This window comes from Neopsephotus bourkii, unplaced genomic scaffold (assembly GCF_033783945.1).
Source record: "Neopsephotus bourkii isolate Nb327-2 ecotype Australia unplaced genomic scaffold, CSIRO-AGI_Nbou_v1 NB_234, whole genome shotgun sequence".
NCBI classification, from domain to species: Eukaryota; Metazoa; Chordata; class Aves; order Psittaciformes; family Psittacidae; genus Neopsephotus; species Neopsephotus bourkii.
Genome location: NW_026900744.1, coordinates 19,205,800 through 19,233,614, shown reverse-complemented (window position 1 = coordinate 19,233,614; position 27,815 = coordinate 19,205,800). Strand labels below are relative to the sequence as shown.

The following is a 27,815-nucleotide window of genomic DNA, read 5'->3' as shown; positions in this document are numbered from 1 at the left end:
ATTAGGAAAATTATCTTCACTGAGAGGGTAATCCGGCTTTGGAACAGGCTTCCCAGGGAAGCAGTGGAATCACTGTCCCTGGAAGTGTTAAAAAAATGTGTAGATGACCTGGTTGATATGGTTTAGTGGTGGACTTGGCAGTCCTGGGTTAGCAGTTGGACTTGATGATCTTAAAGGTCTTTTCCAACCTGGTTGATTCTATAAATCTATATAAATATCACAAGATACAGAAACTGCTATAAAGGTGTTAGCTAGAGAGAACCCAAGCCAGGTAACAAGCTAAAAAAGCAGATTACTTGTTACCCACATTAACAACCAGAAGAGCAACAAAGTAGGCATAAGAAAATCAGTGCAAAGGTAAGAAATATACCAATTAATTACATTTGCTCTCCTAAAGGACAATGAAAACCTCTATGTCCAGGTATTGCTACTCAAATAAGTCTTGGTAATTATTAATTGCTAAGATTCTTGCTTCCTGCTTCACCATAAGATGCTTGTTGCAATTTATATACTAGTCAGCATTACTATGGCAGATCCTGAAATATTAACAAACATATCCTGACACAGCATGTACTGGAATGGGGGAACTGCCTCCATAATGTGCTGGTGCCATTGAGTAGCTGAAATCCTTCTCTTGTGTAATGCAGATGGGCTGGAGAGGAGTGTGAGTCTGACAGGATTATAAGGATCAGTGGGTACCTCACCCGCTAACATGATTAGTACATTGTGTCCTTTATTGTAAAAGCTTATCACTTGTGGCTTTCCCATGTCAGAAGCTAGGGTTGGATGGGTGGATGCAGTTATGCTCTGAGCAGCTAAACTTAATGAACAGAAAAACACGTAAACATTCTGAGATCCATTTATTGTAAGTTGAAAACCTAGGAGTGCTAAGGTTTTGATAAAATTCTCTAGAAAGAAAATGAAGCAGATGAGACAATTACTTCTGGGGAGAAGGAGAGGAAGATGGTGGAGAATATAAAAAATCCAATCTATTCAGCTTTCCTATGTGTATCTCCTTTTGAACTCTTGCAGCCCATTCAGTGTGCGAAACAGTTTAGCAAATCCCATTTCAATCACAACATATGCCATCTTGGATAGGCTCCTGATGAGGAGCTTCTCCATGGAAAATGGAGACTTGGAACAGGAAAACTGTATTTAAACCCCATGCTTAGTCTTAATGTATATACTTGGAATGAAAAGCAACCAAAACCATCTGTGGCCAAAAGAAGCAAATCCAGATGTTGTGGGGATTTATTCCTCTCCTTTGTTAATCCTGTCTGCAGGATCATTCAGCTTCTGCAGCATATGCCTGCTGTACTTTTGAAGGGTAGTTATTATATGAACATTGGCTCACTTTGGAACAAAGTTTCGGTCACATCTTTGTTAATCAAATGGAAACGCAACTTCTTACTCCCCTAAGTAGAGTCATACTACAATTTACTTAATCAAGAAGAAAAAATGACAGGTCTAATTTCTAGCTTTTAATGTCTTGCCTCAAAGTCTGTTCAAAGACAGTGGGATGTGTTAAGACTTCCTATGGTACTTGAGCTGAAAGCCTTTAATGCTGTCTTCTGAAAATCCTACCCTATAAACTCAGTTTCAACACTTGCGAAGGTTTTTCTTTTTGTCTTTCCAAGCAGGTGTGGCTGCCCAACCGAGACAGTAAAGAATCCATTGGATCTCTGACAGGCATGTTCTTATCCTGGATTTTCTGCTGAGATCGTCATATTGAGCTGTGCCTTTTTGTTTGCTCTTCTGTAGCTATGTGCACAATAGGCAGTGAAAAGTGCAGTCAACTGGAGTTTTATTTACTGGTTTCTATATGCCACTTCTATTTTAAGGTGACAAGACAAATCAATGCATCTTGTTTGACAATGAGGAAGCTTGCTTCAACAGTTAATTTACAAAGGCTGTATGTTATAGCTGCTTTGATGTGAATGCCCTAACTAATTAAAATACAGCCCTTAATGGCAACTGAGCAGGAATGATCACCTCTAGCTCTGTCATTTAACAGATTTCATAGCCTAGTCACTAAGCAGAGAAGGAAATGGCATTTGAATTTACGAAATAGGATTTGTGTATTTAGTAAACAAGAAAAGTTCAACACATATAACTTATTTGAATTTACATACATATAAACCCCTGTAATTACTTGGCCACTGGGACAGGCAAATGAAGTATGCAACAGCTGGAGGCAATTCTCAGCTCTAGGTTTCCTTAATATATCCAAAACAAAATCAAGAATCACATCTTAAAGATTCTGAATTTCACATTCCTACTGAGAGTCTTCATTTCTTTCCCAAATGCCCTTAGTCCTGTGTCATGTCCTAACAGAGTTTCCTCCCTAGTGATTCCCATTTGTTTTGGGTTTGCTGCACTTCCTTACTTTCCTGTTCTTCTAGATCCAGCTTTGCCCATCCAACCTTCCAAAAGCAGACTCCAGCTTCAAAGAGTCAGAAAGCTGACATCAAAAGACCAAGCTTAAACCAATGCTCTTTTTAGGTTTTTGATGTGGTAGGTGATAGGCCAATATCATTCCTGCAGTAAAACCAGAGAGGAAAGAAGAGAAGATCAGGGGCACCTTTCACCACAGGGCTTGAAGAGAAACTCAAAATTAAGATAAAGCAAAGTCTCTTAGTCTTTTCTTGTGAGGTTACTGTTTGCAGAAATTTTCAGATTTTATCTCTTCCCTAGAACATGGTAGTACTTCATATACTCCACATCATGCTTTTTCTCTTCATCTTGATAAAAGAAAGAAATTTCTTATAGAAAGAACAATCATTCACTGGAACAACATCTCCAGGGACATCGTAGTCTCCATCGCTGGAGGTTCTCAAGATGCAATTGCACAGAGTGCTAGATAATCTCATCTAGGCTCACTTTCCCATGAAAGACTGGATGATCTCCTGTGAACACTTTCAACCTGGGCTGTTCCATGATTCTATTAATGAAGAATCTATTAAAATCCCCTCTTGCTTTTTGGGTTTTCAGGGCTTCTTCCTGGTCTCTCAGGATAGTAGGTAAAGCACAACCAACTCTAACTTTCTTTAAGGCTAGTTTATCAAAATACTATTTTGGTCTCTCCAGCCAAAACAGTTGTGGTTCTCTTAGGTTATCTTCTGCAGCTAGATTTTAAAACCTCCTTCCAGCCTTTTGAAAACGCCTCATAAGAATAACATCTTCCTATATTAGATAGAAGAGATTCAGAATATATTTCAACCAACAACCTGTCCTGAGAAAAGGGCTGCTTTTATCTTCTGGTACTACTTTCTGCAACTTGGTTTTGTCTTTCAGACAAGAATGGTTAACCATTTCCTCTAGCAATAGATAAATATTACTTATCTGTGATGGTTTTATTATATTTGCAGCTGTCTGTCGAGAGTGCCTTGATATCCTGCTTACAGAAGTCAGCAGTCTTAAAATGACTACGGGCCTTTGGAGAAATCTCATAAAGTAGTCTGCATAATTTCTTTTCTCTCCCAGTGGATTTCATACATACTTCACTCCAATGCTTCTGGTTGATAAGCTGTGCTTCTGAGGCAACCAAGAAAGTTGTGGGAGAGTACACACAGGACGAACCCTCTAAAGCAAAGGGTGCAGTTAAGTGCTATTATGTGGCATGTCAAAGTAACTCGTTCCTTGGCAAGTCTTATTTACAATTAGATAAGTGTTGGTACACAGGAGAAGTAGCCAACAATATGGCAAAGATTTTGTCACTCCTTCTGATGAGACATCTGCAATTTCTCAGCCTTGTGGTCGCATTAAGGACTGTGTGTTTGACTAACAACCACTGGAAATTTATTTATATATATATTATTTATTATGGTGGTATGCACATTTGCATTGAGAATGGATCTCGTCATGTCTATGTCTGTGGCACGTCAGGGCTACATTACAGTTCCCTTCAAAGGGAGATAATAAAGCAGTTGTGGAGACAACCTCCTTCACCCTCCCTCCCCAAAACAGAGTTGGAGTCTGATACAAAATAAGGCAGTGCAGTGACTGTGTACTGACTGCACTTTTTGGGTATGAGAGTTCCCAGCAGTTTCACTGGCTGCCTCCTGAGTAAAGACTATAAGTAAAGTTTGGACTCTGGTGATGTAAGAAACCACCTCTTTCCTGATGTCAAGCTGTTACAGGTGAAGTTGCAGAGGCAGTGGAGACAGATCTTCATTCCTTTGTTGGAGAGGAGGTGCATGTCCTGGTCCTGTTCACCCCTGAATTCACTTTCTCTATGAGATGGAAGTGTTCCATCATGTTGTCCTATAGGATATAATACAAAACAGGTGTTTAGAGAAGGAACTTTTGGGGAGAGTAAAGGTAAAAGGTAAAACGCCCTAAAAGATCAGGATTTCACTGGAGAAAAAGTTGGAAAATATTTGTTTTATCTTTGGTGGTATTTTTGTTTTGATGTTATTACTTTTGTCATTGATAGCTGCAATGTGGATATGTTACAGATCCCTTATATGTGTTCCTGACTTTGCTCACATTTCTCATGGTATCTTCTTAAGACACTTAAGATAAAAACTTTGCTATTAAAATACCACATTTCCCTATCTTAAAAGGCAAATTATGATCTTTAATTAGCTAGCATTTGTGAAATGCTTGGGGATCTTGGGGATCAGGTATTGCCAAAGTATAAAATGTTATAATTAAAAACACTATTCAGTTCTCAGTTTGTTTTTACCCTAGCTGTAATTAGACAGGGAGATTTCCCATTCAGTATGCATACTGACATCTGTTTCTGGGTATACAGCTTCTGGGATTTGGCATATTTTCATCTGCTAAATGATGAGACAGAATAGCAATCCAGTTCACAGCTCATGAATTTTCCATAGTTTATCTCTCCAGACTCCTTGAGCTGACTTTATATTACATATGACTGTACATTATGAAACGCTTTTCAAAGATATTTGATAAAAGATATACTACACTGAGTGGACCCCAAATTCTCCTCTAAGTTAATGCCTTTAAGATGCACAACAGTAAACAGTATTTCCTCATCATTGCCTACTCACACAGCTCAAAGACATGCTGTGAGCAAACTACAACACCCACCTTTCTGCAAGCAAGTGCAAAGCTCTCAAGGAGAGCTTAATAACCAAATATATTGATAATAGAGTCAGATCCACTTTTGACCTCTGGAAGTGCTGTTGATTTAATATTATATTTTCAGCTGTATATAGACTTGTGAAATGCTGTTTTAGTGATGCTTTGGATGAATGTGGTCTCCTCAAGGTAGTTCAACAATTGCTCTGTCACATTTTGGCACAACCAGCATGTGGCCAGCAAGCATGAATTTATATTGAAGTTGCCTTCAATTAGCTTTCTTGAAGGAAGAGGCTGTTTTGCAGAATACTGAACTTGATGTTACATATCAGTTTCAATATTTCAAATCTGATCAAGTTTAGCATTGGTTTAAAATGTTTTACAATTCAACTCAAAAATTTTTAACCTTCCTTAACCAACTGAGTGGCAAAGTACTAAATTTACCTACTGCACAATCCTTATAAGCAAAACTTAACTATGTTAGAGCAATTTCACAGCAAGTGACAGATGTGCACAAGCTGAATGAAAAGTATTTAAGTCTAAAATGCATAACTTCCAGTCACTGTGACAGCACAATCCATATTTATTGCATCTCATCAACTCCATACCAAACATATGAGGCACAATAACATATGGCAAGCTGCCCATTCCCAGTCAGATGAATTATCATTATAAAAACAGCAAAAGACAAGAAAATGCCTTAGAAAGTTGTAGAGGGTATAAAGTCTTGCTGAGACTATTATTCAGAGGCAAGGAAATTTGGGTAACTGTTCCATACCATCTTACACCACTGTGTTGAGAATCAGCAAACTGGTGCTCTTGCATGTTTTAGGAAGTTGGTTTGATCATTGGATAATGTTTACTGAAGGGACATACATTTTATTGCTTGCTTGTGTAGGTTTATCATCCTGGAATCATATGTTTATGATTCTGAAATTGTATATTAAATAGCATTCTATATAGACCACCAGGATTCCCAATAAGATGAGCAGGAAGATATGGCCCTGAATACTAAGCCATATGAATCCCATGGTGTCTCAACATGCCTTGTAGGAGGCATCCTATTTGAAGGATGTTTCAGGTGGTTCTTCTGTCTTGAAAAATGTTGGAGAATATTTCTAATGGACTTCAATCCCATGATGCCAACAACATGTATAATCTTTAAAGTAGCCTCCATGGCTACTTCAGAACATCTTAGCACATCTCCAGAGGGATGGGGATTTTGAGATGGGGTAGCAAATGACATGTGGGCAAAAGGAGACAGCGCTGTACATTTTGACGAGCCAAAGAAAAAACCTAGGGACATGCGTATCTAGAGGCACACTCTGCTTGCCTTGCAGGTGGATGTGTTTTCATTGCCTCTACAACTCCTTCTGCGGCCTCCTGCCACATTCTGCTCTTCAATTTACGAGACTGGTGACGGGCAACCTCGGGGTCGCCTCTTGTGCACGGCAAGAGGGCTGCTGGAGGGTGAAGGAGGGAGCGAGGAGGGGAGGAGGCCAGAGGGAGGCTGGAGTATGGGCCGGAGGAGCCCTCCCGCTCCCGGGGCCCGACCTCCTCGCGGCGGCGGCGGGCGAGAGGCGGCGCCTGCGGGAGGAAGCGGGCAGGGAGCGCGGGGCCGGGCAGAGCCGGGCAGGGTTGGGCTGGGCTGGGCTGGGCTGAGCGGCAGCGGTACTCGGCATCGCCCGTGCAGCAGTCCCGCGCCGCCGGCAGCATGGGAGGCTCTACCTCCAGCCTGCTGGACGAGAGCAAGTGCACTTACATCCGAGGTAGGGCTCTGCAAGGGGGAGGCGAGGCGGCCGGCTGCCTCCGGAGACTTCCGAAAGCGCTGCATCTGCAGGCACGCTTTGTGGTGGGAAAGGTCTCAGAAACTCACCCGCAGCGCGGCAGAGTTCCGAGCGGGGCTGGGGCCGGGGCCGGCGCGGTGCAGAGGCGAACCGGGTGTCCCAGGCACCGAGCGGGCTCGGGAGTCGGCGGCGTCAGCGGGGTTCGGGCACATCGCTGAGCTGGCTCGGAAAGGGACAGTGTCCCGTGGGGGTCTGAGCAGACGGTTTCCTACAAGACACTGCTTTAAAATTTTCCCGTGAGGGACTTAGAGCATGCCGAAGAGTAGACGGTAAGACTGTGAAGAGTGTGGAGAGATGCGACCTGTAGCTGCGTGACAGTCCCAGTTCCCCAGCCCCGGCAGTTGAACCTTTAAAGCACTTTGGTTTTGCCAAGGTAGATCGGTTCAAGACTATATGGCTTGATGTTTTGCAAAGCCATTGAAGGCAGTGGGAAAACTACTACGTCGATATTTAGGTAAATGACTCAGACTTGTGTGGGAACAATGTTTTATATCATTAAAATGTTAGTAGAGAGAAAATGAAAAAAGAAAAAAAAAAACCAAAAAACCAAAACCTGCTTTAAATTTATGCATATTACACTTAAACTATGAAATAAAAGTGCATAATTCTGTATTTTGGGGGGTGTTTTTGTTATTTGAGTAGTTAAAATATTAAATACATCTTGCTCCTGTCTACCTACACTCCTCACCAGTAAGGTAGCAGGTAAAGTGTTTACAAAGCAAATTTTAAGGCTGGGGATTCACAAGCAAAGTAGAAGTTTGAATGTAAAAAGGAAGCCCTGTTCTGGTATATTATGTATTATGCATCTGGAGCCTGTAAGAGTCCTCTGAACTGGATGATCAAACTCAGGGCTGATGACTAAGGGCATGGGGTGACTCCTGGGTGGTGCCCATCAGCCAAGTTGTCCTTTTACTCTGTTGCTTTGGGATTTTTTTGTGGCTTAGAGAGAGTGCAAGTGTTAAACTGTGCCTCTGTCAGGCTTTTGAAATCACAGTGTATCTTTCGATAGATTCTCATAGTGGAATCATCCAAATATTACATGGCTTTCACTCAAAAAAGCAATCAGCCATGTATCCAACCTCACATGCAGAGATTTTTGTATTGTGTCCCCTCAGCATTGTCATTTTCACCTGTCCCACTGTGGGTGGTTTCAGGTGCCATCAGAGCCATGAAGGTACAATCCCCCAATCCCCATGTGTTTCTTCTTTTCTTTACACTCATCCCTACGCTGCAGCCAAAATTGCACTTCCACAATTCAGCATTTCAAGCTTTCTGGTCCCTAACTGAGTGAGGGCAGTTAAAAGCGTCTGAACAGGCTGGTGTCCAATTATTGGAGAAAAGGGAAAAAAAAAACAAACAAAAAAAAGGAGGAGATACAGGGAACTTACCAGCTTCTTCACAGCTGTTTGAGAGGAAATTGTCATTACCCTGGCCATCATCTAGAATTAGAACAAGGAACTCGTGCCAGAGGGTTGGGAAATCTGTATCTGGACCCATGTGAAACTTGGCTGGACGTATGTATCTGAAATTTCCCTGTAGCAAAAAGGGAGAGTGCCTTCGCCTTGCTAAGAGCTGTGCAGCTCTTCGGACACATCTCTAGTTTTCCTATCACGTCTTTGCAGGTGCAACTGCTAAAGCAAAATCCTTGTGAAAAAAGGGATTAAAACATAAGGCTTATTCCCTGGCTCAAGTTCTTGCTGTGAGGATGCCCCACTCTAAACTCTTGCTTTGAAAAATAATTAATGAGGAACTTTATACAAAGGCTGCCTGTAAATTAATACTTCTGAGAAGGAATTGGGAAGAGCGTCTTAAATTGAAATAGAGTGTGGTCCAGCCAGCTCACCAAACCTACTGCTCATGTTGAGGCTGGAGTCTGCAAGTGTGACGTATTTTCAGGGCAAGTGCCATGGTAGACTGTGCTTATTCAAAGAGGAAGCGGCCTGAATCACTGATTTTGTAGATTGAATAAGCAGCACAATTTTTAGCTGTCTTTGTAAAGATTAGGTGGGTTTTACTGGGGGTCAGGGAGCTTTGTGGTTTGGTTTTTTTTCCTCCAAAGAAGGTGCAGGAGGGTCCCCAATAAAAAGGGAGAGGGAATACATGCTTTTTGTCAGTAGAACTGTAGATCCATAGTGCTTGAATGGGATCACATTGGTCATGGAGATTGTGACACAACAAGCTCAAGGGTGCTTCCTTGTACATCGCACATGCCAAGACTGCAGCCAACGACATTCTCCAAACTTTGTGCATTCTGGGATGCTCACTCATATTGGCCCAAATACCAGTGGACTCAGGACAGGAAATCCTGAGTATTACTTCAAGTGAGAGTTTGGTCTAGATCATCTCTAGTGCTCCCTCCCAACCAGTATTTCAGTAAACTAATTTACACTTGCAATCTTTATGTCCTGATTTCAGCACTAATTTTTTTCATCTCCCTTAGCATAGCTTGCCTCGTGCCCCCATCTCCTTGCCTTTGCAGCAGAAGCTTGCTGTGATTGAACACTGGTATCCTGCATCCTCCGAGATAGCTCCTACCATGCAAAACTCAACCTGCAGCAGATAAAATTATTTGGGTGGCATGTCAGCTCTGCGGCATGCCAGGCTGCTCCCTGCAAGGTAGGGGAGTTAGCCAGTATAGCGTGGGGGAGGGTTAAACATGACTGTTTTAATGTATAGTAGGATTGCTACATGGTTGTTGTCATGGTGGTTTAATTTGATTTCTTGTTGACGTAATGATAATTTAATTTGTCTGAAGTTTTATCCCTGTATTGTAAAGCCTTGTAATTGGTATTTAGACAACATTTGAGCTAAAACACAGCGTAACAAATGGAAATGAGGGACTGAGGGCTTAAAGGAGTAGATGGAGTTGTCAGCAATAAACTGATACAGTTTGTTCATCAACATATGTACAAATCTACAGGCTTTCTAATTTGCAAAAGTCTGCTTACATTGTTTGAGAGATGAGAGTAGAGCAAAACAAGGGCAAAGAGTATGTGATATGTAAAATTATGTAAAAAAAATATGTAAAACCATATATGTAGGTGTTCATATAACCAGCGAGAACATGGCCCTCAGAGCATGGGAGACACTTTGCAGTTCCCCACAGGTGAATAAGCATGAGTCTTGTCAGACCAGTTGGAGAAATGAACCCCAGAGAAAATCATGAAGGCATCCTATGCAGAGTCTTGGTTACTGAATGCAAAGGCTGTGTTTTCCACCAAAACCTACTGCAACTTCTGTGCTCTTAAGAAGTGGTAGTATTGAATCAACCAAATTGCAAATTGTTGAGACCTGTGTATACTTGTACGTGGGGCAATATCTTGAGCCATACCTGAAAATCAGCTATTATAACTATTGATCTGGTAATATGTGTTTCCTGTGGCAAATAATGCCTAAGAGGAAAATATACAATGCCAGTGTGTGATTTTTCAAGTGGTCTTCACTTTACAATACAAATGAGGCTGTGTTTGAGATTGCAAGGGCACGAATCATCCTCATGAAGTTTGAATTGAGGACAGGAACTTTGTAAACTGCCAAAAGACTTATTTGCAGATGGCAATGTTTTGTAAAACATTTTTTTACACTCAGGAAATCTCCACATTAAGAAATTCTCTCTCACAAAGTTATATTTTGCAAACCATCACAAAATCTTTTTGTCTTTTTCAAGTAGAAACCAATGAAAATTGATCATTATTGAGGGATGAAATTGTGAAGAAAATGTCAAGACTCAATATTCCTTACTCGTACCTGAAGGAAATGAATGTCATAGTAAAATAATGGAAAACCAAGTCATCAGGGATTCCTGTGAGTGTGGAAGACAGCTTGAGCCCACTGTGAGGACCTGGGTGGAGGGTATCTAGAGCAGAGTAGGAAGCTGTAGTGCCAGCAAGGAGAAATGCGGCAGAAAGCCAGGCCACACACACTGCAGCATTGCTAGTCTTGAAACCGTAGCAGTTTCAAAGGTGTCTTCTCTTCTGTGTAGCACAAACCTGTTTTTCTAACCATACCTGTGGAAAAATATTTTTTCCATTTATTTAAGATCCTTATGATATTTTAAATGCACACACATTATAAGCAGTAAAAGGATTTAAAGCCTCCTGAAATTAAAAGAAATTTTAATAGTAATTCCTCTAGGTGTTGGACTGAGCCTTTAAAAAAAAGGAAAGACTTGTGGCAGAAATAATCCTTCTTTGTAGGGTTTTTGTGGGACTACATGGGAATTACTCAGGATGTGAGTGAAATAGATGGAGTTTAAAAAATGTCAGTAATAATTAAGAGACTGGGAGTTGGTCAGGTGAAAAGAGTTTATTAAAAAAATTCATGCTTTCAGCTTGGTGAAGCGTGGGCTAAGCTTGTGATGGGACGTGTTTGTTGCATGATTTGTCTAATGACATTCAGTGAGTGTTACACCCAACAGGGAGCAGTATAGGGCAGTAGTGAGGAGTTATGGATTCAGGGTGCAATCATGGAATTGGGGAAAAATATGAAAGTGCTGTTAAAACCACTTAGTAGTATGCCCTGGGAGATTGCACCAGAGGTGCCAAGATAGCTGATAGAAAATTCTTGCTTTAGGTCTCTAATATTAGGCAAGAAACAATCAAGGAAGCAGATCTCATAGTGGGGCGAAGGTGGGAATGACCCTGATAGTGCTAATGATTTTCCATTTCTGCAATCTCAGCAGCAGTAGTAGGGGATCAAGCTCTGCTCTGTCAAGTGTGGTCTGTCGGGACCAAGTATTTTTAAACTTGAAGAGGTGGGGAGATTTCAAGTACCCAGTGCCAGTAATTTCAACAGGTACATCTTCAAAAGACTCTAGCATAAGAAAATGGATCTTCTGTGAAGGCTATTTTTTTATTAAAGGTGTTCAGCGTACTTGACTATATCCAATCTGACCATTTCTGTAAAACATAAAGATATCCAGAGAACAAGGCTTTGTAGTCATTTGCTTTCGATTTGCTTGTTTAAATGCAGTTTTTCCTTCTTCCTTCTTTCCCTTCTTTTCCTTCTCTTTCCTCACCCAGGCATATGGAACAGCCCAACTGAGTGACACAGCAATGGTGCTGTGACCCTGTGGTGCCCAGGGGCGCACCCTATGGGTTTCCTCATTGTTCAGGACTTTTCTGAGCAGACCTTCCAGCTGTTATTCTTTTCAGTTGTCAGTGAAAGCTATTGCTTAACGTCTGTAAGAAATTTCTTTCTAGTTATTTGTTTTGCCTATGATTTTCAGTATGGTACTAATTAAGATGGGGTTTTTTGCACAACAATAAAACACTTCAGATGTGCTCCTACAAATGCAGCATACTTACAAAAAGCAGATACACTCTTCTTATTCTGTCAAGTTTTAGAGACTTGAAGAGGAGCCTGATTTGCACTTAACGTAAAAGGCAAGATAAGGAAATCAGTTGCTAGCCTTACAGGAAACTGTCTGGAAAAAATACCATTGGTTGCATGGAGGCAAGTCCCACTGACTTGGAGGGAGCTAACCCAAGTGCCTACTACAGCTCTGCAGTGAAATTCTTCCCAGCAGCCAGCCGGCGTGCACATAGCCATGAACAGGGATGCTGGAGGATTGAAGAATAGCTTGGAATTAATTGTGGAAAAGTTGGCCTTTTTTGGACAGGCACTCAGAATGGATATTGGATTTTCTTCTTTAAACTGTCGCATAGTCCTTCTGGTTTTAATTTGGTGTACAACTGCAAGTATAAGAGTTTTGTAAAAATCTGTCTGCACTTACTGCCTTTTCTCTCAGCCTTTTACAAGCTATGGCTTGCTGTGTTTTGGAAATCCTCTCTTTCATTTTCTGCAGGTGAGTGTGGATGTTGCATCATACAGAGCAGGAGCATGGAGTCTTTCTGGACTTCACAGTGTCTGCTTCATAGCTCTTAGAAGGTGCTTTTCGTTTTCATGTTCTGAGGTTTATGGTGAAAGCTGATAGGATTTTCCTGCCATTACCAAAATCTAGGGAAAACGGAGAGTAATACTTTCTTTTACAAACATGTACTGAATCCAGAATTCATGATTGTGCGTTAACACCAAGCAAGTACATCTAGTCCAATCCAAATAGGCATAAATACCCACAGAATGAAAAAATTAAGCAAAATGCATAGGAAATTCAGATTTCAATATGGAGGAAATTCTGTTCATTTTATGCACCTTGCTAAGTTTCCAAGTTCTTGAAGACCTTAAGAAATGAGAATTTGGAAAGATACCGTTTTGGCTTTACTTGCTTTCTTGGAAGTTTTAGTCGTCAGAGAGGTTGTTGCTCTTGGAGCCAGTGGCAGATTTTCATCCCATCGTCTTAATAAATGGTGCCTGTCTGTTTGGAAAGGAGAGGCTCTTTATTTCTTCTTACATTCTTTAATTCAGGAGGCCAAGCACTTTATCTTAGCTCTCGACTGAATGCAAGCAAAAGATGTCCAGGGACGTGACTGATGGAAAAGGTATTTGCCACCCAATTTGAACAGAATTTACTGTACTTGGTAACTTCCAGATTTCAGCTTTGGGAGATTAAGGCAGCAGATAGCTTTTCTATTCAATTTTCATTGCTCATATAGGCCTGTTTATTAGCTTCTTTTAAAAGCATGACAATCAATTCTGGAAGTTTGCAGTCCTGTTGTCTTGCAATGGGAGTGGTCAGGAATTTCCCTATCAAAGCAGGAGGTAAGATTTTGTTCTTCAGTTTGTCAATAAAAGGATTGTCTGTGGTCACATCCAATTTACCTTCTCTAAATGGCTTGAGGTTTTCATAAACCCAGAAATCTGTTATCCATTTTGTGACACAGCTCTCTCTTCTGCCAAAAGCATCTGGAAAGCTGGGTCAGGCTCCTTGCCCATTCATCAGGATCATCTCAAGCTTCCTTACACCAAAGACTGGGTTTGCACAAAAACTAACCTCAGAAATTATGTGCTACATAATGCTTGCTACAGAGCCTGAGTTTGAAAACTGAAAGGTGGCTTCTTTCTGGGAAAGAAGGTCTTTTTCAGGTGGTATGAGTGAAGGGAAACCGTCAGGTGGTAGGAGAAGGCATGTGGCATTTTTCATTCTTTTCTGCTGCCTGTGTAGATGGAACTACTGAGAGAGTTGAATTAGGCATGAGTATTCATGGAAAGAGCTTCTTCTCAACAGAAAAAGTGAGAAACATGCTCACCTTTGCCACAAAAATCTGTAATTGAGAGGCACACTGTGTGGAGTCTGCTGCACTGTTGTACTTACTGTTTTCCAAAAGCTTAAAGACTGGAGGTGCAGCTTGGCCACAAATTATAAGACAGACTTTGCATCTGATAGAAATTTTATTGATACTAAAGGGAGAAAAAGCGAGCTCTGAGATGATTAAAGCAGCTTTGTTGTTGATGCCTTTGGGCAGTGGCAGCTGAAAAGCCAGTGTCTAGATTGGGAAGGATGATATTCATAAGTAATGTGGTCATGGATGCTTTTAAAGTACAGCAGCATTTCTTTCTACAGCTTTTTCCTTTGCATATAATAAACATTCTGTTCTCTTTGCACTTAAAGGACAATTAAAAGTGGCTTCAAGCTTTTGGCCATGTATGCGAGCATTTTAGTTCCTTTTGCGTTTAAGGGACAGTGATGAAATGAGGCCAACTCTTACACAAAAGTAAGATTACAGCTTGTGGAAATCACACAGATTTGTGTGAAGAAAGAGCTCATCTGTTTGATTTTTCTAAAAACTTTATCCTGTTTTTTATTATTATTAAAAGTTTAGTGTGGATTCTATGCTAATACTAGGTAGTTGTCTTAGCTAGCAGTTATCAGGAAATAGAAAACAAAAGGTGGTTTCTTCTGGTTAGATGATTAAAAAGTTAAAAGTGATATAGTTTTCAGAAATATGTAGATTTTTTATAATATAGGAAATAAATAAGGAATAGAGTAGTTAATTTATTTTCTAAATTAAATTTCTAATCCAGAAATAGCTGTAAAAAATAACACTGATGTTGTTTGTTATGATCTTGGTTCTAAGCCCATTCTTCTGCCTTGCCCTGACTAAGGGGTGTGCAGATGCTACAGAGGCTTTTATTGTGTATGTTCAGTGTTCTCATGCAATCCCTGTTCAGTGCCAGACCAACCAAGTGTCTCTCAGGTAGCTTTCTGATGAATGTGTTGTAGGTCCCATGTGAATAGGGGGAGGCACAATGTCAACTGTCAGTGTGACCATGGTGGTTAATATTTGCTGCTGGCAGGTGTGTGGTCATGCTCTGGGATTTCAGAGTATGCTATGGCAACCCTTTAGTCAATGCAGCATGCACTCCTTCAGGACTGCCTCAAACCATGTCTGGCACCATGCTGCCTAATGAGCTGGGATAGCTGCAGCAATGGGTTGCTGCAATTCAGGATGGAAACAGCAGCAGAGGTTTCTGGCTTACTACCCACTTTACATATCTTCCCAGGAAGACACGATCAGTCTTTCAGAATAAATCCTGCTTTTGAGTTTTATGCAAAGTGAACATGTCAGCTGATGTTGAGGTTGTTTTTTCTACATGTCATTGCTTAAACAGTGGATGTAATGGAGCCTCCTTGTTATGGTTCCTGGCCAGCGAGCATACTGAGAAAAGCCACCCACATCAGTGCCTAGCCCAGTTTTTTGACTCTTCACTAACAATACCAGCAGTGGTAATGCCTTTTCAAATGATAGTGGACTCGTAAGGAGATCATTGGTAGTGGACTAAGACAGTCAGCTCATAGCTCCCCCAAAATGCTAGTTTTTTCCAGATTCATTCTGAATTGTGCTTCTAAGGTCAGTGCATGTTTTGACTGTGGCTCTCATGCATTGCAAAAACTTGAAGTAAAAGGTCATCTACACCTGAATAGCACATTACTTTTTGTGTGTGGGACATGTAGGTCCTCACAAAGACTGTTCATGGTACAAAGAGCATAAAACAATCCTTGTTCCTGGTTGTTTACTGTTTAAGCAGGCAGAACACACAAAGCTAAAGCAAAGGACCAGAAAAACAATGGCATGGGACCAGGGAGTTCTCCTAGGCAGGACTAAGAGAAGCAGCCTGCAGCAATCTCCAATGCAGGGTCAGGTTTCTGCCACAGTTCCAGTTGAACCATGTTGATGTGTCCCAGCCAAGGCAGAGTCAATGGCTGTGTTATGTGCTAGGGACCAGCTGGACCTTTAAGCACTCGTGATCACTAAATACTTTCACAGACAGCCTCAAAAGAATGTCTACAGCTTCTTTACATTATAAAAACATCTGGTGTTTCCCATGAAGGTTTACATTCCCCAGGTTAAGGTAGTTGCAGGTTTTGTGGAGCTTGAAAGCTGGCTCTGTCCACACATACCATTTCTGAAGATCCAGTGCTCATTGCCTGGGATGGCTCATTCACTGGCATAATGCCTTTCTGGTTTTCAGTTCTTTGTGCTTGGGATCCCAGATAAAAAAATCTCCTTGTCTGCTGTATCTGGAAACTTGCTGCCAAGAAGTTTTTCCTTACCCTTTTCAGAGATATATGGGCATTGCTTCATATTTACATAAGGTGCCACCACCATCCTGCCACTCGGCATATCCAGCTCACTCCTCCTGGACCTTTTATCTAGCACTCTTCTTAAGTCCCTCTCACCTGCTTCCTTAAGAAGCAGTTTTTAAAGCTTTACATGATATTTTCCCTTTCTCTACATGAAGCCACAATTGCTGTTTGTGCTGTGATTCTCTGGAGAACTTTGTCACAATGTTGATAGCAGAAGACTTGATTTTTGAAGCAGAATTGGGGACATTAAATGTCTAACATTGTCTAAAGACCAGCGTGCTTTTATTGAACGTGATATGGAGGTTCCTTGTGTATTTTCATTTCATGTTCCACATAGTGTAGTGGTCGCACTAGAGGAAAGGCAAGCTTACATTTTCTGCAGGCAAACGTTCAACGGCAGAGCCTGTGCAAAGGGAAAAAAATAATCCCAAATGAATGCAAATATTATCTTAGGAGTATTCTGTAAAGTAAGAGCATTGTCTCTGATTTAGTCTACCAGACACTTTCCACTGTTTTCAATTGCAAATGAGAGTTACCAGTCTTCAGCTGTTCAGCCTGAAGTTTCTGTGCTGAGTGTCTGTCCCATTGCATTTTTCAGAAAACTGCAGCTAAAGCGGAGGAGGTTTCTTTTCTTTTCTTTTCTTTTCTTTTCTTTTCTTTTCTTTTCTTTTCTTTTCTTTTCTTTTCTTTTCTTTTCTTTTCTTTTCTTTTCTTTTCTTTTCTTTTCTTTCTCTTCTCTTCTCTTCTCTTTCTCTTTCTCTTCTCTTCTCTTCTCTTCTCTTCTCTTCTCTTCTCTTTTCTTTTCTTTTCTTTTCTTTTCTTTTCTTTTCTTTTCTTCTTTTCTTCTCTTCTCTTCTCTTCTCTTCTCTTCTCTTCTCTTCTCTTCTCTTCTCTTCTCTTCTCTTCTCTTCTCTTTTCTTTTCTTTTCTTTTCTTTTCTTTTCTTAATTAAGCTACAGAAAATGTGTTTCTCTTCTCCTGGATATTCTGTTGAGCAGCTCAGGCATATCCTGGAGGAGGAGGAAAGGGTTTGGAGTCATAAAGCTGGAATAAGGGAAACCAGAGGTGAATGCAAAGGGTTCCTAGTTACTGACAGTGTTTACCTGTTGAACTAAACCCCATTGTTTCCACATTTGCCCGCTGTCCAGTATAGCAAACAGCTGGGAACCCCACAGCTACCAGCAGCTGTTCACTGCTGTAGACAAAGGTGATGCCACAAACCGAACACAACTTTCTACCACATAAGCTTACAGTGTTAGGTGAAAAGGTTCATGGATCTAAAGCCCTGAACTCACCAGTGATGCTTGAGGGACACCAGGGTGCCAAGGCAACATTTTGCTTGCTGTTGGCTTAATTCAGTAGGAAGCCCCAGATCTGTTGTTTGGGTTTGGGTTTTTTTTCCCCTCCTGAGATTTCCTGTATACCTGTCAAGCTACATAATGCCGTGCAGGCATCAATCAGCAGATGATCTTCCCACTGAGATACTGTGATAAATGTTGGTATTTTATTTCATGCATGAGGAGTTATGGATATTAATTTGGGGCTTGACACATCTAGTGCTTAATTGTTCAGGGACCTGGCCATTTTAATGCTCCCCCCAGATTTCCAGCCAGGCTCCAGCTGTCCTTAGTTGTGATTGCAGGCATTCAGCAGTTCTGGAAATTAGAAAAAAGTGCAGCAGGAGCCATCTGGGAGCTTCTCCCATAAATGACATATGTTTTGTCTGGCTTTACATTTTGTAGCAGACACAGAAGACAGGATCTGGTTCTTTGGGGTTACATTTACCTGTTATTTCTAGCTCACCATGCTAAAAACATTCAGAGCTCTGCAATGAATGGGGCAGGTGCCATATGAAATTGATTAGAAAATTGGAATTTTAGATGTGACTGTAAAGCTTACAGTCTAAGCCACTGCTGCTCGTACTCTATCAGTTTCTTTGCTCTAAGCCTAGGAAGTAGCAGTTGACACGAGTATTTTGAGGTTAGTGATGGTTTGTGAATGTGGCTGGAGGAAAGTATCCAGATGTCAGGGTTGCATTTGGCGTGTCTGCAGGAGGGACCTAAAAATCATCCAGATTGTCAGCTCATATAAACTGGTGGTTTTTGTAGTGATTTGGAGGAGGAAAGATAATACATTCATTCATAGAATGGTCTGGTTTGGAAGGGACCCTTAAAAATCGTCTAGTTCCAGTCCCCCTGCCGTGAGCAGGAACAGCTTCCCCTAGACCAGATTGCTCAAAGCCCTGTCCAACCTGACTGTGAACACTTCCAGTGATGGGGCATCCACAGCTTCTCTGCGCAACTTGTGCCAGTGTCCCACCATCCTTTAAAAGTGTTTCAACTGCATGTGTTAAAGATGACTGTCTGAACTAGAGATGCAGAGAAGACATGAGCTCTTGATTTTTGTGTTTTTTCAAAATGTAATCATGGTTGCTTACTTATTACTGTTTCTGCCAGACCTGGTATTTTGCTACTAGCTTTCCAGCTATGGCCAGGAAACAGAGAATCAGCTGGAGCATCTTTTACCCCTCTTGTGACCCTCAGTGAAGACCCTCATTTGCAGAAGGCAAAGTGATCATGTAATGAAATTTTGCTAAGACCACAGGGCTTTTATGCTGCCATATTTTTAATGAGAAAGGAAGTGTTTAGACAGAGACTGTGCCATTTCCTACAAAGGGATATTGAAAAAAAAAATTCCAAAGCCAAACATTGCATAAAAAACCCAAAAGGAAAATGGTGAAGGCATGTCCACCTCCTGTGTAGGCTGGAATTAGGAAATCAGTTGTGTATAGAGGGAAAATGAAGCTGTAAACTTGTGGAAAAACTATATGTAAAAGTGACACAGCTGCCGGATTGTTCATGAGGAATCGTGTTTTATATAAACCAAACCAGACTCTAGCATTTCAGGGATCAGACCCTGGAGGCATTGCTCAATGTTATACCAAAATGCATGCACACCTACCTGGTGTTGCTTCCTATACCTTGCATGGGAGGCTTGATAGACTGCAGCCAATGGTTGTTTCAGCATCTTTTGGTTTAATAAAAGATAAAAAAATCAGAAATCCTGTGAAACAAATCTCCACATGCTTCACAGGAGGATTTAATCCAGGGAGATCAAACAGATTAATCCAAGTGTACAGTCTGTGAAGGAGGGACATATATCCATTTGAATATGAAGCATAATGAATCATCTGTTTACCTCAAAAAAAAAAAAAAAGAGAAATTTTCTATCCAAAGCAGGATGGCAAGCTATGTTAGCCTCCTCGTCCATTTATTCAGCTTGTGGCGCAAATCAAACATTACCATTTGCAGGGAGGTCTCAAGCAGACCGGTGAATGGCCAGAGGACAGGCATCACTTTCAGTTTCCTTGAGCTTTATTTGAGTCCAGCCTGCATGTGAAAGGTGTTTGTAGCCCACACAACAGTCTTGATTCAGCCATCACAATGTATTTAATAGAAGAAATTGATCTCTAGGAAGTTCAAAAAGCCTTATGAACTACAGAAGCAAATCATGTGCTGAGCGGAAAACTATGTTAATAGCTGCTTCCATCAGCCTCTTGATCAAAAACAGACTGAAGGAAAGGGAAAGGATGTCAGTGTCCATGTGGACTGATGTAGGATTTCAGTGCCACTCTCTCTGAATGCCAAAATCAAGGCATCTTGAAAATGTGAATTCTGACTTAAATGTGAATTCTGACTTAAACTTATTTCTAGGTGAGTGATACTTCACCAGTCTGCTACATTGGTCATACTGTATTTTTAGGGCCAGTATTAGGACGTGTCTCCCACTTCTCTTGTTCCTTTAGAGATAAGTATTTTAATTATATGGTGGATGCTTTTCTTATGGAATAGCTGCAGCATGCATGCTTGGTTTCATGGTACATAATTACTGTGCTGCTGCAGTGAGCATGGGTATTTCATTAGCACAGCAGTTTTTTTGCCATTCTGATTGTCCTCACCATGGAATTTCCTCAGAAGCTGTACAAGAAAGGTCCTCATGTTGTTGTACATGTTTCACCAATCTCTACCACATCAATTCCTTCCTCCTGTTCTTGGGTTCCAGCTGCTTTTCACCTGAGAGCAGGAGGGCTCAGCAGCAAGCTGCTTTCAAACACTGTCCTAACAAACCCAAGGGAAACAGCGGGAAGCAAGAGTGCCAAGAAGAATATTAAGGCCATATTTGCTGTGAAACACACCCGATATCTGCAGCAAAATAAGTTTCTGCAGATTTTGGAGGTTGGCTTCTTGTGTTTATGATAATCCCTCGGGGGCTGTGGCCAAGTAGCGGTGACAAATCATAAACTGAAGCAGCCCCATGAGATGCAGCGCTGGAATTTGTTGGAGGAAGAAGTTGGCTTCAAAGTGAATGAAGAAGGAAGGCCCTCATCTGCATTTATCACCAACTTCCCTTATGCATGGAAAAAACTTGAATCTGCTCAGCACATCTTGTACCAGAATGGGGATGTCTAAAGCTGATACCACACTGAGATACAAGGGAGTTACTAATGTAAACAAACATATAAAACCAAAGTGTTGATAAGAGTATAAGATACTGCATGGTAATTCTGAGCAAGAGCTTGTGGTTTGGTAGCTATTCATCTTGCTACATCGTTTTTCTTTAGCGTGCCTTAAATATTTAGGCAGCAGGAAGTGTGGTCAACTGAAAAGTTGCTGTGCTGTTTGCATAAAAGTTGGCATTGGCAGGTGTTACTTTCATGAATATAAAATGGAAGCAGACTTGCCTTGGAGCATGCCAGGTCTCGCAGGGTGCTGGGGCTGAACAGTGTAGATGAACACTGGCTGGGTTTTTACTGTTACTGTCTGCAAAAGAGCAGTTTAGAAAATAAAACCCAGCTTCTCTGATAGCAGAGGTGTCTGGAGTTCTGTTGGAAGGGACATGCGATTTTCTGAGAGACTGAAAGAAAAGTAAATTTAAACCTGAATTTTAGGATGCTATACGGAATGTTAGGTTGAGTTTCTGTCACCATTATGTATAGTAGCATAGTCTGAGTTGGTGCCAGAGATGTGAGTGTGTGCAGCCTTGGGAGGATGTGAAAGCCGTATTTCATATGGGGCCCATCTCTCTATTCATTTTTAATTTCTTTTGGATGATGGGAATAAAGACATCTGTAAAAAGTAATAAGTCTCCTTTCCTTCCAGAATAAGACTATGAGTTTTCCAGCTGTTGGCTAAGACAGGTTTTCCTGTCGAAATAGCTTTTGTCTGATGTAAGTCTAAAGCAATATGGTTATGGTAACAGAAAATACTTCTTTGTCAATTCTGTCCCTTGTTAGTTTTAGTTGTAAATGCAAATATTTCTATTCATTGTTGCATCTTGTAGCAGCTCTCAGATTTTTAAAACCTTATGGATTCTTCCAAGTTAAGGGCACGTTGTTGTTAAAATGCACTATAGCTTATATTCTGTATTTTCTTTATATTATGTATTTATATTATGTTGTGTGGCTAATTCTCTTTTATCTTCATAGTAGATTCTCACGATTATAAAACATGTTTCTGCTTTTCTTCAAGAGTCCTGTCATCTTGAATAATACAAAACCAAGGTCATAACATTGATTCATGTTCTTGGTAGCAACCACAATAATATGGACTATGCCATATATTTGTCAACTGATGCCATTCTATATTCATAAAACAATCCTTGAGATCTTTTTCTAGACATGTAGAGTTTTAAGATTAGCTTAATAGGCATCTCTCTGGTGTATAATTATTCCAGACTGAATAATATGTTAACCAGTAGATATATAATTTGTATACAGGAGACAAGGAAAGAAGAGTGTATGTTTAAAAAATTATTTTCCCAGAGCAGTTTGACAAAAAAAGTAGTTCTATTTACTATCTTCTAATATGACTTTTATTTTTATTTAAATAACTTCTTTTTCTTTTTTTTTGAAGTGTGCTGGCTATTGAAGCAGTTCTGCTTTTGCATCTTACAGGTTTCTTTGCTATAATTGTTTTCTTTCAGTTTCAAGATACAGTATTTTACAAGTTAGAGGAATGCTAGGAAACTGAATTTAAAAAAACATGTTAGTGTATCTGCTCAATCTTGAAGCCAGGGCCGTGATATCTCCTCCAACTTTCTTCTCATTGCTCTGTACTACTCATTCTTGAATGAGACAAGATCTGACACTTTCATTTTTTTCTTGTAGAAGGTTCTTCTGAAGCACACCATGCAGATATTTTTAATACATCCCAACCAAAACTTGTAATTTTTAAAACTTCAGTTGGCATTTAGACTTCGAGCTTGGCTTCAGAGGTGCTGAGCACCTGCCCACCCAGTGCTGGTGGTTAGTACCCAGCAGTTCTGGAAACTGCCTCACACCAGTGGTAGCAAAAGTAATTTTCAGAAATGCCTTTGAATCTTCAACCATCCTGTTAGTGACAGAGGCACTTCTGAAATAATTACTACAGAAAGACCCGATCTCATTACTGATTCAAAAGAGGTTGTAAGAAGACTATCCTCTTACACTATGGTTTTTGTGGCTGTTAGCTGAGGCATATGTCCCTCATAGGGACATGTCTGCAAGCAAAATTGGAAACTAATATGTTAAATGAGGCCTGTGTTTTGATGTCTTGACCTCTGAATTTCTGAGACATGTAAAGAAAAAGTCATGACCCCATTTAAACCAAAATTTTTGAAGTCAGAAGGTTCAACCTGACTGGCTTATTTTGAAAGGTTTGGTGCATCTTTGCTAGAGGAGCTCGGTGTAAAGTGGAGAGCATAAGATGCACTTTTACAACAGTCTCTCCTAGTGACTGTGGTTTTGCATTGGAAATTATAAAGAGTCCATTAATCATATTGGTGGTTTTTGTAAATACAGTTTTCCAAACTTCCTGGCCTGTTCTTACTCTATCATCCTTTAGCTTTTTAGCTAGCAAAGAGCCTGCCTGTTTGTATGAAGCTGCTGGTTTTATGCAAAACATGTGGTGAAACTGTTGGTGAAATGGTTGCTCAGTGATGCTTGAAAGGGTAAGTAGCAAAGAAGTAGTGTCCCAGGGTACAAAGAAGTTTTGCTACTGCATGAGCAGAATGCAGCCTAAGTAGCACGTCACTGGAAGAGATGATTGCACTGTCTTCAGGTCTTCAGAGGTCTTCAGGAGTAATAGTAAGGGACAGAAAAGTCTCCAAAAGGTTGTTCTGGCTTCAAGCAAGCCATGTTGGATGCTGTTAGGTGGGAAAATACTTTGTAGAAATTTAGTGCTCATCCTGCATTTCCATCAAGCTGGTAAATCCTGTAAGCCTAAAAGAAGACAGAAAATGGATTTATGTGGCTTTCTCTGCATTTGTTTCTCAGCCAGCCACATTGAAGAATGCAAACATGGCTTGAAATTTAGTTGTAGTCAATAAATGCAGGCAGCCTATAGAGGAATTCAGCTTTGGATCATATTTGAAATGACAGTTACTCTGTTAGATTATAGAGGTAGTTTGTGAATATTGGATGCTTACATGGGCTCATGGCAAAATTTTGCAGATCAGCATTGCAGGGGCTGGAGCAAAAACTTGACCATATCGTAGGCTCCTTTATCTTCTGCAGTCATTTAACTGACAAGTTTGGGGAAAGACACAAAGAAAACTATGTTGTATAATTTTGAAATTTCAAAGCAATGCCACATAATCACAGCTATTTCTTATTATCCAAAATCTTCTCTCCCTTATAAAGACCTGCACTAACGTAAACATTTTGTGACTCCTTTTGCCACAGAGGGGTGCCTTTAGCATCCTTCTTCCCAGTTGTGAGTCTGTGAATCATACTCCTGCCTGCCTGCCTCCCCAGTGAAATGAACTGATAGTATGCTTAAAGTGCAGTTGAGTAGACAGGAGCTAAATATGTTTAAAGTAGCATTACTAATGATTACCTCTGCAGTCAGAAAAATAAAATGTAATCTGGTGCACATGAATTTGCCACATAAATCTCTTATGACAGGAAAGCCATTTTCTTTTTTTCTTACCAGCATGTTGCATTCTTAGGGGTGTTTTTTCCTTAGTCCCTTAAATAAAACATTTTACAAAACAAAGAAAGGTGAAGAATTTAGTTTTTATTAGGGACAAACAAATCAGAGGACAATATTCTTCTCCAAGAAGAGAGGAAGTATCAGCATCCACACTGATGAGAGCTCACATGAGATTGATGTGGGAACTTCACGGAGACCCAAGATGGAAGAACTGAGACGTACAAAATGAACTCCATAACTGATTGTACAAAGGCAAGAGCAATGCAAGTAAACTGGTAAATGCCCTAATTGAGGTATTGCCACCATAGATATAAAACCAAACCTTGAGCATGTTGTGGTTATGTGTTGCCACAAGTTGCAACCTACCAGAAAGTACTTTTGATGTGTCTATGCACCAGAGGTCCTGCTGTAGACCTCAAAAGGCACAGGGTTTCTGTGAACCACCAGGAGATCTCTCACCGAGCTATTTCCAAATAAATTCTCAGGAACTTCCTCTTCTTAATAATAACCTGTCTGGCTGTTTTTCCAAGCCCAGAAGCTCACATGATCCTACTGTACAAACACAGCACTGGAAGAAGATGGTTTTTATTTGTTTTATTCCTTTCAAGTTGTGTCGTGTTGTCACAAACCCTTCTGAACATGAAAGATAAATGGAGAGGAAATGAGGCAACTTATCGTTTTCTTTTTTTTTTCAAAAAGGAAGGAGTATTGAAACATTGAGGCGGAAGAGCTTGAGCAGCCAAGGAGACTTAAACCCACATTTAGTGTGAGAGACAATAGCTGACTGGAGCTTCTTCCCGGGAAGTCTTCTTAGAAATGGAAAAAACAAACACCAGTGCTAACCCTATTGTCTTCTTGGTGATGCCTTCATGAGAGTCTGGGGAACTGAAACTTGTCCAGGCAGAAGAATAATAATGTACAACACTTGGCGGACTGTCAAGTAGCTAGACTGTAACCCCTGCAAGCTTTATTCCACCACATATAAGCGGGTTTTATTGAAGTCACCTTCATGAAGGAAACAAGACGACTTTGAGACTCCACCTGCAGAGTTCCCTGCCATCGCCTTCCTATTACAGCAAGTGACACCATAGCCATGCCTGTCTGGGAGTCACAGACACACTCAGTGGGCTCTGGCATTTCTCTGAATTAGGCTAAAATAGAAGCCTGAAAAAGCAAATAAATACTTTTCAACAAAAAGTTTAAAAGGCAAAAAGGTAAAAAGGACAAAAGGTAATTAGACCTGAAACTCCAGCATTTGCCCGGGAATGACAATAAGATAAATATCTTGCTTTGTATGTGATCTCTGTTATATTTACATCGAATTCTTTCTGAACACAGTTCTTTTGCCCTAATTTTTCCTTAAATTCCCCTAACCTATGACTTTGTGACCTCTGAGTATTTCTTCTACATCTGGTGATCTGGATTGCTGGCACTGGCTTGTTGTAGGGAGGGGCAAACCTGGTGAATGTGAAGGCAACCCTTTAATAGTGCTGTAGTTGCAGAAAGTTAAGGGTTGTTAAGATTTTTACTTGACCTCTTTGCAAGATGAAATTTCCAGAATTAATTATGAGTTTGCTAGCAGAAGGTATACTTTTATTAGTCAGGTCCTAACTTCAATCCAGAAGAATCAAAGGCATAAACTCTGACAAGTAAGACATGGTTACTTAAGTTTAATGGGTTCTTTTAGCCTTGAAAAATTAGAACTCAAAAAACTTTTGGATCACTTTGTTTCTTTCTTTCACAGTGTTTTGGGAATACTGGGATCTTGATTCTGGCCTTGCTCAGATTTGAATGGAAGAAAAAAAGGGAAAAAAAGGCAAATGACAGGTCTCCCATGTTGAGAAACTCCAGGCAGCCAGAGGGCCATCTCCCATCTTCTCTTTGCTTGTTCCCCTTTATTTTCTTTTCATGGCCTTTTGCATCATTTCTCTGCTTCTGCACCTGGATTGCCCCTGGACAAACAGGGGCTTTTTGCGTAGTCACATCAGTTTCACTAGGGAGGGCAAGACCTTCACTCCATTGTAGTCAGTTCTATTTCCTTTGCACCCATTTCACAACTGGAAGAGAGCAAAAGGCTGCTCCTAACCCGAACTAGGACTTTTAGGCAGTAGCAGCAGTTATAGTAGAACCTGAGTGTGAGTGAGAAAACCTGGCGTACTCATTAAGTCCAGCATTATTTTGAAGGGTGAGATATTTTCATAGCTTTAAAGAACATCAGGTTCATGGAGCTACTGCTCTGGTGCCACTTCTTGGTGTTTCTCAACTAACTTGGATTATAAAACTGAATCTTGCATCACGGAGCTGTAGTTTCCCTTCCTTATCTGTAATATTCACAGAAAAAGGAATGTTTTACATGGGGTTTCATGAGCAGATTCACGTTCTATACACTTATTTTCTAAACTCTTAACCTTAATTGATGTTTTTTTTTGTAACAGTGGGAAGAAACCTCCTTCCCTGCAGGATGAGGCGCCAGCGCTTCCTCCTGTCTCTTCTGTAGAATTGAAAATTCAATGAACAGTGTGGTTTTGCTGGCTGGGAGGTATTATCATCCACAGAGAAGTACAGAAGGGTTTGATTATAAAAGGGGAGACTTTTAGTTGCATGAATATACACCCTTTAATGCTTGGAAGTATTTCTTGCAAAGTGTGAACACAATTTTCCCATTTTTCTTGTCCAAGCTTAATGTAAAGTGGGAGGTGGGGTAAAAAAATTCCTTGGGCTGTGAACTGCACATAGGCTAGCTGAAATATTGTCCCTTGGAAATTGTGACATTTACTGTTTTTCAGGGTATATGGGAGCCAAAAGAGAATCAAACACCTTACGATTTGGGGAGGAAAACAGTAAAGAAAAGGGACCTGATGGTGCCCTTATTCTCATTTTGTTAAGCACATATAGCCCTTTTCCTTTTTCTGTGATTTGTGTGTTTGTTGAGAAATAGAAAAATAATATTACCACGGGAAAGTGGCCTTCTGCTGCAGTGCTTAAAAAGCAGTGTCTTCATGGGAAGCCTGGTACTTTGAACCTGGTACTCTGAGAAATCCATCTGAGTTGATTTACACTAGAGTGGTGATGAAAGTAGTTACAATGGGAAGGAAAAAAGGGAAATTTAAGACTAAGGTACCTTCAGCAAAAATGAGGCCCCACATGGAAAGACGTGTGTGTGTGTACTCATAACTATGTCCAATGTCATATATGCCTTTCAGTAATTTTGTAATAGAGCTGTCTAGTATGGCATAATTTTGGCAAAATAATTAAGGAAAAAGAAAAAAAAAAAGGAAGGTTGTGCATGAGCACAGTCCAGGCATTGCACAGAATTAACCTTCCGCAGGTGTGTGTGCCTATATAAACACATATATAAGGAAAAACCTTTAACTAGTACCATGAAGGTGGTTATAGCTGTTTTTTGTATCTGTGATGTGAGGATGGGTTTTGTTATTTTGTCTTGTGGATGGTCATGCAGGGA

General features: G+C 40.5%; 2 protein-coding genes across 2 annotated transcripts in view; both read left to right on the top strand.

Annotated features, from left to right (window-relative positions):
* TRMT1L (tRNA methyltransferase 1 like) overlaps positions 1 to 27,815 on the top strand; it is a 331,995-nt gene that overhangs the window by 67,900 nt on the left and 236,280 nt on the right. The window lies entirely within an intron of this gene.
* NIBAN1 (niban apoptosis regulator 1) overlaps positions 6,646 to 27,815 on the top strand; it is a 67,966-nt gene continuing 46,796 nt past the window's right edge. The window contains exon 1 of the mRNA XM_061345711.1: positions 6,646 to 6,818. Within this exon, the coding sequence (XP_061201695.1) occupies positions 6,764 to 6,818 (55 nt within the window). The 5' untranslated portion in view covers positions 6,646 to 6,763. The remainder of the gene's footprint in view (positions 6,819 to 27,815) is intronic.